This window comes from Epinephelus moara, chromosome 1, assembly GCF_006386435.1.
Source record: "Epinephelus moara isolate mb chromosome 1, YSFRI_EMoa_1.0, whole genome shotgun sequence".
NCBI classification, from domain to species: domain Eukaryota; kingdom Metazoa; phylum Chordata; class Actinopteri; order Perciformes; family Serranidae; genus Epinephelus; species Epinephelus moara.
Genome location: NC_065506.1, coordinates 40039669 through 40051801, shown reverse-complemented (window position 1 = coordinate 40051801; position 12133 = coordinate 40039669). Strand labels below are relative to the sequence as shown.

Below are 12133 nucleotides of genomic sequence, written 5' to 3'. Positions count from 1 at the left end.
TGTGACCTCAACGACTCTGTAAGGGTCTTGGATGAGAGGTGCAATGTCTTCAAGAAACTCAAGCAAGTGCAGTTGCCTACGATATAACACTTAAGATCTTTTCCTTTGGCTTCAGCACTGTCACTTTGTCATGCAAATCTATCACCAGACAGGTACATTAAAATTAGACAATTCTGCAAAACCCCAGATTACATTTAGTGACAATGTTTAAGGAAATGTTGTGGGTATGGCAATAACTTCTGGTTAGTGTATGATCAGGGTAAGTCAACTCAAGTGGCTTTCCTCTTACTAACACAGCCAGCTGTGTTTCTTGAAACAAACAACCTTATTAACCCATGTAATAACATTCTCAAAAATTGTGAAATTTCACGTTTATGTTTGAAGCTTGTATATGCTCACGTGTCACTCTTATTCTCCTGCTCACTTATTCTTATATTATTGATTTTAAGATTCTTTGGAAGTCCATTTCCACATCAGAGAGAGAGAAAGATATGACATCCGTTTAATGGCACTAAAGGATTACAGCACACCAACATCACTTTATCCTGTTGATAAACAATATTCACAATTTGGATTAATTTTTTTGAAAAACATTTTTGATTCTTTTGATCTGAGGACCCTTATGGACCAAAGGAATATGAATAGCTTACTGGGTAAGTGAGGAATGGACACATATTTCTCTTGTTTACCGTGCTGGTACATCTCAGTACATTTCTGTTTTCTTTGTTAGTCACTGTTTCAGTAAAATTAACTCAACGACTGAATTGTGGAGAATCTAACTGAGCCAACAATATGCAGCATGTCCATACTGACAAAAGTTTCAATATTCATATTTGTATGTGCAATCAAAGCGGCTAACTAATGTGAGCTCAAGAAGCCAAAAACCCGCTTTTATACACCCAAAGAACTATAAAAATTAACTGCTTGGCAACAGGGCCGGGCATCTAATTGAGATAGGCGTTGATTTGTCAAACTATGTAGCCACACTGGGCTAGTAAAAGGGACTGGGCCTTTAAAATTAAGTTTTACAGTACTCATTATTTTGAGATAATAAATCATAATTTTAATAAAGTGTCTCTTTATAATGACTTAAAGGATCTTAATTCGTCATACTGGAAAAAATTGGCTTCCATAAAATTCAGACACAAATAAAGAAAAAGTTGGTACTGAAGAATCTGTTTCTGTGATTGCTGTATTAAGAACTTGAATTGTTTGTTGAACCTGCATTATTTGGCTTCTTGAAGGGAAGTGCAACAAGCCATGAACACAACACTGACATTCCAACATCTTATTAAGTTGACAAGGTGGTGGCGGATAATAGTGTCTTATTTACACATCAAGCAGGCATGGAACAACATTATCATGTATTTGGAAATATTTTTCGGTCCATCTGATGAATGTAAGTCCAATATTAACTCTACTTTTAGCTCTGGTTCTCCCTGAGGTAAAATATCTTGCTCTTCAGATGATAAATGCTCCACTATGTTCACCAGCTTGTTGCCAACTGTGCCTGCTGTTTGTTGAGTTTTCTTCATAGCTGCCTGCTGTGGCTGCTCAGGAAGGTGACAGTGGACTTAAATAGTAAAGTTTCAGGCTGGAGAAGGAAAACAATGAGCTGGAAGATGCTAAAATGCTGTGTAGAGCTGAACAGCCGATTCTCTGTGGTCATATTGCACGTAGTCATTAAATCCATTGTTAATATACACCTATTGATCAGAGCTGCTTTAGGTTTGTGATATGGCCACTTCATCTGTAAAAGATGCAGATTTGTGATGGCATGTTCCGTTCACATTCAGGTCTGTCAGTGAGCAGTCTAAGAATAAAAATAAACCAAAATAATACAACATGCTTTCACAGAACATGTGCCTCTAACGCTGAGTGCAAACAACCCTCTTAAACTGTAACACATGCATCTTGCAGTTTCAATTCTGACTGCGTAAATGTCAATAAAAAACTATAATAGCCTTCATATAAAAATACAAGCAGAGTAGAGTCTCCATTCAATCAGTCCAGCATCAATTATTCATGACTGCTCCTGTCGGCTGTGCTGCTCTTGGGATCGATGCCTCTGTAATGTGGACTGATACGAGCCCCTGGTCGAGTCCTGGCTGCAGCAGGTTAATGGGCCGACTTGATTTCACCCACTGCAGGAGGCACTTCCTGGATAAAACTCTGCGCCACACCCCACTAACACACTCACACACACTCATGGTAAGTTGGTGCAGCAGATATGAGCAGACTTCATGTGTGTTTATAGTGTAGACTGTACACAGAATATCTGTAAGGTCCGAGCTTGGTGCTCAGCTCTGCTGCTGCTCACCATCTGTTTCCATTACTGGAGTCAGACAATATCATTTTGGGAAAGAGCTTAGGGGCTCAAGTGGCACAAGGAAGTGACAGTCTTAAAAGATCACAGAATAATCACCGCATTCAGAAAGAACAAGAATTTATGGGATTATTTAGTCAAAGCCAAGGTCAAGCCCCTGGTAATGCCAAAACCAAGGGGCTATGGGGAATTTCATACACAACAAATCTGGCTACACAGCAAAGCCAATAATAATGTTTTTAAAACTACGGCCTAAGGAAGCCCTCATACCAAAAACTGTGTTTATTTAATCACCTGTTTAAAATGTGGTGTACAGTATGTCGGGGAAACCGGAAATACTCTACTACAAAGGTTCACCCAACACCATTACAAGATTATGCGACAAAAGGAGACCCACAATTCTTTGGCCAGCCATTTTTAAATTCAAGGATGGCCATCGGTGCCACAGTCATCCAAAGTGATCCAAACTGGCTGAAAGAGTCTGGATATCTAAATTAGAGACAATGTACCCCAGAGGCTTCTTGAGCCATAAGTAAGCATGCCTCAGCGAGTACAGTGACGGCCAGTGCATTGAATTTCAATTCCAATTTTTGATTTCCATACAACCACATAGGTCACGTGTTCCTACCCTCTGACCCTGTTTACCTCTGGGTGTTAACATTTGTTTTGGGTGATCAGATCACAAATCCTAAATGTCCTTAAAGTCTCCACTCAAAAATGTGTCTTGATTATTGTTACATGTACTGTACTTCATTTGTATTACTCCACTCTGTGAGTAACTATTAGTGGTCTGTTTTATTAATGCTTAATTGGATCGATACAATTACAGTGCAGCAATTAAGGCTGTGACGGAAGGAAACAAAAGATTAGTAGATTTTTCTTTCCTGTTTTTTTTTTTTAATCATGCTTTAACTTCATGCTGCTTTTGATAAATTAAGTCTTCCACTTCAGATCAAGTGTCTTTCTCTCGCTGGTTCACCGGACTCTGTGTGTTTCTCTGTGTTTTCCTGTTTGTGTGTGTTTGTGTGTGTTTTCCTGTTTGTGTGTGTTTTCCTCCGATCCATTATTCTTCCCAATCAATTTGTGCCGTCGTTCAATGAAGAGGCTGAATGTTTCATGGAGAGTGCGGTAAATGCTGAGTTTCTGAGAATCTGTGAATGACTTGATGGAAGTGTTGCCTAGTAACACTTATCCTTCTCTGATGTAATCGGATTACATGGTGAGTACAGCTGATGATGCAGCAGATGGCTCTTGCAAGATCTGACATGGCCTGCATAAAAAAAAGTTTTGATTTTTAACACTGTTTGTTGTTGTGTGGTTTCATGTTTCGTGTTGTTTCATTTGTGCAACTTTAAGTCCTTCTGCAGAAGATTCCACATATGAGGAGCTGCATGTGTAAATGCTCGCTTGCCAAACTCTGTACGTGCCCTCTTCTGATAACGGAGAGCAGAGCCATTTTTTTATTGTTCTTTTTGCTTAATGTACACACATAAATATGCTGTAAGTAGGCCAAGAATAGCTTCGTGAACAAGAGAATGCTAATGAAGATGTTAGCATATAGCACAAAGCACTTTACCTAAGTGCAGCCTCACAGAGCCTCTAGCAAAGATGTAGACTCTGAAGTTTTGTTTTACTTCAAACACTTACATGTCAGAAATTGAGGACCAGATCTAATGGATAAATCATATGAAATCAGGGGTCAGTTTTATCACTTAAACCACTATTTTCTTTGCTCTTCTTCTTTCTTGCTCGTTGCTTCCTGATTTCAGTTTTGACTAAACACTTTGAAGGAGCCAAAGTGAGAAGAGACAAAATTTTAGTTTAGTTTCAGTTTCTTTACTACTTTTTTTTTTTGGAGTTAGATAAACTGATCTGGTAGTTTGCCAGAACACGTGGCGTTATCATCCTGCCGGGCTGCGTGATAATGTGAGGAGCATTAAATATTCAGTTAAGAGGAAGTTGAGTGTCACTACATTATCTGAGATGTCAGGCATTTATTGATGACTATCCTTTATCTGTTAGGGCTTAGAGGACACACACACACACACACAACATAAAACCACTGGGAGTAATATTATTTGTCTGATAGATGTAGTCTATTTGTTTCATGAATTATAGATCTCCCAAAATGTCGTCCACGCTGCGTGCATGACATCACCTTGACAGATGAGTCCTCTCAGCAGCACTTGCTGGAAGTTTTAACTGGGAAACTCAAAGGTTATTCAATCAATAAGTGGAGCTTTTTAAAATGCTTGGTTGTTTCCTCTACTGGGCTGAATGGTTAATTAGAGAAATTCTGATACGCCGAAGCAGGTGGTGTGTGCAGGCTGCTCGTAAACCTAAGGAGTACAATCTGTTTGTAGTTTGGCATCCTGCACAGACAGACTTAAACAGATTTAAAGCTCCCCATGAAATGTGCTTTGATGCTTTAAGTTAAGACACGGGCTGCTGATGAAATTAAAACAACTTAAATCTGTGTGCAGAAATAGAATTACAGGCGGAAATAATTCACTTTGAGAATAAAAAAGCACTCTCTGGCTGCTCTGCTTATCTTTTTCTCTTTCTTTTGGGAGATTGAATCCATCAGTGAATGTGTAAAGGAAATGTAGGAGAAAAAAGAGGATGTCTCAGTACCATTAACCTGAAACAAACCTCCCCTTACACCCCTCCCTCCCCTCTCCCAGCTCAACCCCTCTCAACCCTCCACCTCCCTCTCTCCCTCTTCATTCATTCATTCATTCATTCAGACCCGGCCCTGACAGAAGAGGAAACTGCTGCCCCCTCAGGGATTTGGCATCATAATTATATAGGAAGCGGAACAGTCTGCTGTCTGTTAGAGCTGGAGCTGGAGCTGGCTGCTGGCGGGTCACGCATGTCCGCTAATGTGCAGTGGCCATAACATGGATGTGGATGTCTGACACTGTTTGGAAGGTAAGATAATCTTCTGCATTAATCTTCAAAGAGTTAATTACAACAGAGAGTGATTACGAGCATGTGAGGTTAAACCTCCTGCTGCTGCTCACAGGCTGCTCACTTCCATTACATTATTATTCTCAGAGACCATCTCTGCAAACTGCTGCCATGTATCACTGTATGACTGAAGTGTTGAAACTGTAGCCCTGTAGGCAGTTTAAGAAAACTTTCCTCTTGAAGCATCTCATGAATGAAGCATGAAATGTTGTCTGGGTACATGTTAAATCTATTTTAGTGTTTGTTTTTTCTATTTTCATCTGCAGGCTGTTTCTGAACTCTGCAGTCTAAATTTGATTTCTTGCCACCGGAGATGATCAGGAAAAAAACTCCACATCAGCCTGTTAGTCTTGTACCAAGTAATTAGATAGCAGTCCTGCACACACAGATTAAAGGAAATCCTGGAAGTGTTCTTTTTTTAGTTGTGGTGTAACTTAAAAGAATCGGATAAATACATTTTTAAGAAGAGGTTAAAAAAATGTCAGGATAAGGAGTCCATCGTTGATTTGAAGAGTTATGTTTATAGCACCATTAAGGTCCCAACTAAAATGCATCAACGAGATCAGGAAGAAAAGGACTTTGCAAAGCCTTACAGAAGTAGGATATCGTGGCATCTAGCGGTGAGGATTGCAGATTGCTACCAGCTGAAACTTCTCCTGTGAGCCAAGCGTTAACTCACGGTTGTCCTCATTGTTCAAGAGGTCTGTACCAGGAGCTGAATTATCTGCAGAGGTGTCTTCCTCTCCTAAACAAACAGACCTGGTGATTTAAACTGATAAAAACACCGAACAAAGCAGTTTTCATGTTTCTCTCAGACACTGTATGGCATGTCCAAGATGGGCCACTAGCCTAGCACCTGCTAATGTGTGCTGAACTTTTTTCTTTTATAATTTCAAATCCAGATGTTCAGTAGGTTTTTACAGGGAGCTGAATTATCTACTGAGGTCTCCTCTTCTTCAAACGACAGACATGGGGTCTCATTTATAAAACAGTGTGTAGGATCCGTACTAAAAATGAATAGTTGGACAAAAGCCAAAAATGGCGCGTGTCAAAAACTACTCGACAGTCTTTAAAATCATCCTTCCACCTCACCATCCAGAGGAACGCTCTTGTTGTGAGGCGACAGTGCTAACCACCACACCACCATGCCGCCCCTGAATAAATCAGTTTTACATCAAATTTTTTATAAAGTTTTTCCAATGCTGCTCATCACAGAGGGGCTGTGAGCTACAGTGGCCGACGCCAAACGTGAATGGCCCAAGCTAGAGCCAGTGTTTTTTCTGGCTACTGTAGAAACATGGCGGTACAACATGGCCATCTCCATAAAAGAGGACCCACTCCTTATGTAGATATAAATGGCTCATTCAAAGGTAACAAAAACACAATGATTCTTAATTTTCAGGTGATTATAAACTAATAAAAAAAAATACATTTTATATTATATTCCATTTCTGCCAATATATGCTCCTAAATCCTAAACACTGACCTGTTAAAAAGTCGTGAAAAATCTGAATTGATTTGAAGAGTTGGAGAACTCTTAAAGGGTGGTTTATGGCACCATTAAGGTCCCGACTTAAATTGTTCTAAAGAGATCACAGAGTGGACTTTGCAAAGTCTTAAATGATATTTACTGATACTTTTGAGCTCTCTGTGGTGAAAAAACAAGGCAGAAGTTGTTCCTTTTATCAATGGGGCTTTGTACACCGCTCTATTAAAAGCAACTTTTTGATAATAGATGACATATTGTTTCATAGATGATTTGAGACATGGCCCTGAAATGCAGTTATGACAAAGACGTCTGTTTTTTAATGCATAACAGAGTAAGAAGAGGAAGCAGCCATGTCAGAGAAGAAGCCACGAGGTTCAGACACACGTCCCAAAAGTGGCCTCCGCAGCTGGAGTGCAGACAGTTATGTCTGGCGGGGGAAGAAACGCTCCCGGAGCTCTCGAAACGGGTCAAGTCCTGGAGGGCTGGAGATGGAGGGGACAGAGGAGCTGGGTGTACGATCGACATCCTGTCCAAGGCGGCGCAGAGAGAGAAAGTGTAGCTGCAACACTCTTGGGGAAGCATTGACGTCTGCAGACATTGATGTAGTGTGTCGGAAGGCCTTGACCCGCCGCTCTCTGAGGCAGAAGTTCCAGGATGCTGTGGGCCAGTGTTTTCCACTGCGCTCTCACCATCACCACCATCATCATCACCACCATGCATCGGGCTCCTCGCGACCCTTCTCAGTGCTGTTCTGGTCCAAACGCAAGATCCATGTCTCAGAGCTCATGCAGGACAAGTGTCCCTTCTCGCCCAAGTCTGAACTGGCCCGATGTTGGCACCTTATAAAAAATCAGGCCACCCACTCAAATGCCCTCAAGGACATGGAGGCTCCCCTCAAACCCAGTGTCTCCTCCTCCTCTACCTCCCCACCACAGACGCCTCTCTCCTGGGATGACATCTGCTGCTCTCCTGGAACTGGAGGCACTAATCTGGAGGACTGGGACCCTTCTTGTCCTCATGGGGGAGCAGAGGGCAGCTGTGGCCACACTGACTACATCCTGGTACCGGATCTCCTCCAGATCAACAACAGCTCCTGTTACTGGGGTGTGTTGAACCGCTTTGAGGCAGAGGAGCTCCTGGAGGGCAAACCAGAGGGAACATTTTTGCTCCGAGACTCTGCTCAGGATGAGTTCCTCTTCTCAGTCAGCTTCCGTCGCTACAGCCGCTCCCTGCACGCACGCATCGAGCAGAACGAAAAGCGCTTCAGCTTTGATGTGCGTGACCCGTGCATGTACCGGGATCCCAGTGTGACAGGACTACTGCGACACTACAGTGACCCGGCCACCTGCCTCTTCTTTGAGCCCCTTTTATCCCGACCGCTTCCAAGGACCTTCCCTTTCACCCTGCAGCACCTGTGCAGGGCTGTGATCTGCAGCCACACCACCTACCAGGGCATTGACAACCTGCTGCTGCCACCTCAGCTCAGGGACTACCTCCGACAGTATCACATTAAGTGTGATGGAGCCTGCGCTGTGTGACGGCCCAAAGCCGGATCATGGAAGGCAAAGACCGGACAAGCAAAGGCAGGTTCTCTTGCCATTGAATTCGAGTAGCTTTGCAAATCTCTGATGTCTACAAGGTGCAGAACTGGAGAGGTCTATTGTCAAGAGAAAGAACAACTAAATACACAAAGCCTTCTCTAAAGGTCTGAGTCCTGTAAGAACACATGGAGGTAATGTTTCCTCCTTAAGGGCTGGTTTGAAGCTTCCGGCCACCTTGACAGCTACTGGAGTCAAGTCAAGACTTACTGTGCACCTATAATTAAGCAAACATGCCTTTGAACATTTGCCTTAATACCCTTTATGGAGTAAGGATCCCCACCAAGAAAACAACATCACTAAGACCACTTGAAATACTGACTCTTAAAGTTGGAGCACTACCCTACTGACTTCAATCTAATCAGAGTTGTCTTGTGCAGGTATCTAGTACCTCTAGTGTCCACTAGAGGAATGGCACCTTCCATGGTTTCTTGGTTGAAACCTCCTTTCATGTAGACTGTGGTGCTTTACTTTAGGCCTCATCCTCACAACCAGTGCTGTCAAAGTTGTGAGGCACAGCGACTCCAACTGCATCTAGTAATATCCAGACAATATTAATCCCTCATTAACTCTCCAATTAAACATTTTTGGACCCTTTCCCTCGTTGTTGTGAAATAGTACAGAGTGGTCCTTTCATATCACTGTTGTAGTAACTAATTGCAAAATTCAAATCACATCTACTTTCAAAGACTTTGTGTAAAGACAGTTTGTTTTACCTGATGACGAGAGGACTGTTTTCATCTACAACACAAAATGGATTAAATCAGTGTGGGTGAGAGAAAGACATACAAAGTGACAGAAACAGACATTATTGATTGTGTGGTACAAACACTGTAGACGTCACAAACGTCACCTCCTTATGCCTTTCAACAGTTTGTCTTAACAGCCATGATTGTCAGTTCTTATGAAGAGGACTTGAAGTCATTCTTCTCTGCAGCCACAAGATGGCAGCACAGCTGCATTGATTCACCTGTCTTTCTTTATTCAGTTCAGCTGCTTCATTACTGTTAAGTCTTGGCAGAAACTCCTCTGTAAGTTGGTATTTTAACATCAGTTTTGCCTCGACAGTTTACGCGTTGGAGCTACGGTGGCCCTGAAGGCTCAATGCAACACAAGAAACACAAACACAGGCAAAATACATACAAACTGAATACAGAAATGCTACAAGTTGTAGTACAGAATACAACAGAATGTTTGGCCAAACTTTACATATTTGATTCTTGATTGTTGGTGTCCCCCAGTTCTCACAGGCTGGGGGTAATGAACGGGCTACAACATTTGTTTCTTCCTCTTTGTATAATTTTTACCAACACAGCAGAACAATAATAACACATTCCAGCTGAGGAATACAGTAACATCTATTCACTGTTTAGCACAAGGCACTCACTCTCTCTTGTGTATCACTCATACCTGTCCCCACAAAACAAGGGCAGGTAGGAACCAATTTGGGAACATAATGATTCTACATAAACACCGTACACAAAAATAAAAATGAAACAATATACAAAGTACTATAAATGACAGTAGCTCAATAATGCTGAATGTAATTACTACTTAAATATAGGTAATGTACCCATTAATAAATAACACAGTAACTTCAGTAATTAAAATAACACAAAAATGTAATATGAATATAAATATAGTTCATTTCTATAACAAAAACAGTTTCCATTTTTTCCATTTCCATTTTTCTATTCTGTGTGACTTGCAACATTTCTGTATTGTCAGTGTTTTTTTCCTTATAAATGCTGCACATGTTGTAAAAGTGATTAGGTTTTCTTGATTTTCTTGTTTTTTGCTCTGCTTTTGTTGTCTTAACTTTCAGTGCTTTGAGTTGCCACCATACAGAGAGGAGTTCAGTTCACTATAGGACCAAGCAGAAGTCTCAGTCTTCCCCCTCCAGGCACATATTGTATTCACCACACTGATATACAAACCAATAAATGCCCTTTACACTGCCTCTGTTGTACGATTGTGTCTCAGGTTTTTTTTGTCACTCTCTGTGCCGATTTAATGGTGCAGCTCAAGTCATGCTTATCCATCTATGCCTGCTCATGCTGCAGCCGTGGGCTCGTGTCACAGTCAGACAAGCTAATGGTATGGAAAATGCTGCTTTTGAAGTATCGCTCTGAAAACAATTCATCCCGCTCTCTGCAAAGGACACCTCTAAATGTCAACGCTTGAGCAGAGCAAATGGAGAGATAAGGACATGAAAAAGACAATTTCTCCCCCATAAGTAGGGGGGATTCAGATTTTCTCAGTTGATTCATGTGTCATTCAGCCTCTCTCCAACAAGCAGTGTAAAAGAAAAAAAAATCTGCTCCTGAGGTGACTTGTTTGAATACAAAACAGTGCATGAAATATTCATCATACGGCCATTAGGTTTTCAGGCATGACAAGTTTGTCTTTTCTTCAGCACTTGTCATACAAATATCAACATTTTACTCCTACATGCTCGAGTAAATCGGCCGTTCTGTTGTTCCTTTTTTCCATTCTGTGTTTTCTATCCATCAGAGTTCTCTATTTGCAGTTGTTGTCAATTAAATTCTTAGTTTTTAGGCCGGTAAATTCTTCTATAATATAACGGTTTTCCATTTTTAAGGGTGGGTCAGGCTAAATGGCTGTGTATTTCTTTGTTAAAAGAGATTAGATTTACCCGAAACAAAGTACATTAGTCCTGCTTAAAGGAGAATACCATGACATATGAAGGTCAGATAACAAGTCATAACAGAAAATCTAAACCAGAAGGTGTGGAGTTTGAAAGACTTGCAGATTTTTCAGGTATGCTCTACATCAGTGGTTCTCAACTGGTCCAGCCACGGGGTCCAGATTTCTCCTTAGTCATTAGGTTAGGGTCCACACAGTTTGATATATTCTGTGTCATACTTGCGTTTGGCCATGTCGTCAAGCTAGTTTGCTGTCTCTGTTAAGCACCTGTCTGTTGTTCACTCACTCTACAACAGGAAACGGTACTTAAAAATAAAAGCTCTGTGCTGGAAATGTATTGTACTCCAAAATAAAGCGTGTTTTTTACAAACTTGACATGTTTTGCAAGTCATTTGCGGTCCATTCAGGATGGACCTGCAACCCACTTTTGCACCACGACCCACACTACATTTATGTTGCATGATGGGAAATGTAAGGATATTTGAGCCTCAGCTGCTTCGATATTTGTAACCATTAAAAAAAGTCCCCCAACTTTATCAAAGGTCAGTACTAAATTACAACATTGACAATGAGGAACGTTTGTCAGATTTACGCCACAGACAAAGTCTATTTTTGCTTTTGATCTCTCCGTCTGTGTACATGTCAACGCTCAGTCAATGGACAGAGTTCAGGAGCCACATCTATTGATTTTCCTGAACCATATACATGAAATATTAATGTTGTCTTGTATGATCCAGTTAGCCAGCATCATTTTTCAGCAGCTCAAACACCAACGTCTTGTGTTACATTAGATCCAGGATACATTTGATATCTAAATCTGAGAAATGAAACACTGATTTTTACGTTTTGAGTTCATCCAGGATGACTTACAGTCACGTGCAGCCTAAAACACACACATCAGATCTGTTGTACATGTTCTAATTCTTACACACACTGTTGTATTTCCGTGTTGTGATATTTAGACACCCAGCTGCCTGCCAACAGAGCACTTCCTGTTGCACTAATCAAAGCCTCCCCTGCGACGCTGTTCAAACAGGTGAGTGGAGAGTCAGTCAGGTGGTGGCAGGTTGTCTTTGGCAGCCA

At 41.3% G+C, this 12133-nt stretch overlaps 1 protein-coding gene across 1 annotated transcript; it reads left to right on the top strand.

Annotated features, from left to right (window-relative positions):
- Positions 1-5123: 5123 nt before the first annotated feature.
- socs4 (suppressor of cytokine signaling 4) lies at positions 5124-10318 on the top strand. Its single transcript, XM_050046459.1, has 2 exons — positions 5124-5257; positions 7116-10318. Exon 2 carries the CDS (start codon positions 7136-7138, stop codon positions 8321-8323), a length of 1188 nt encoding a protein of 395 aa, XP_049902416.1. The 5' UTR covers positions 5124-5257; positions 7116-7135; the 3' UTR covers positions 8324-10318.
- Positions 10319-12133: the final 1815 nt, after the last annotated feature.

Bases quoted from the DNA above. Each gene is read 5' to 3' on its own strand.
- socs4 (XM_050046459.1), top strand. From the start codon at position 7,136: ATGTCAGAGAAGAAGCCACGAGGTTCAGACACACGTCCCAAAAGTGGC.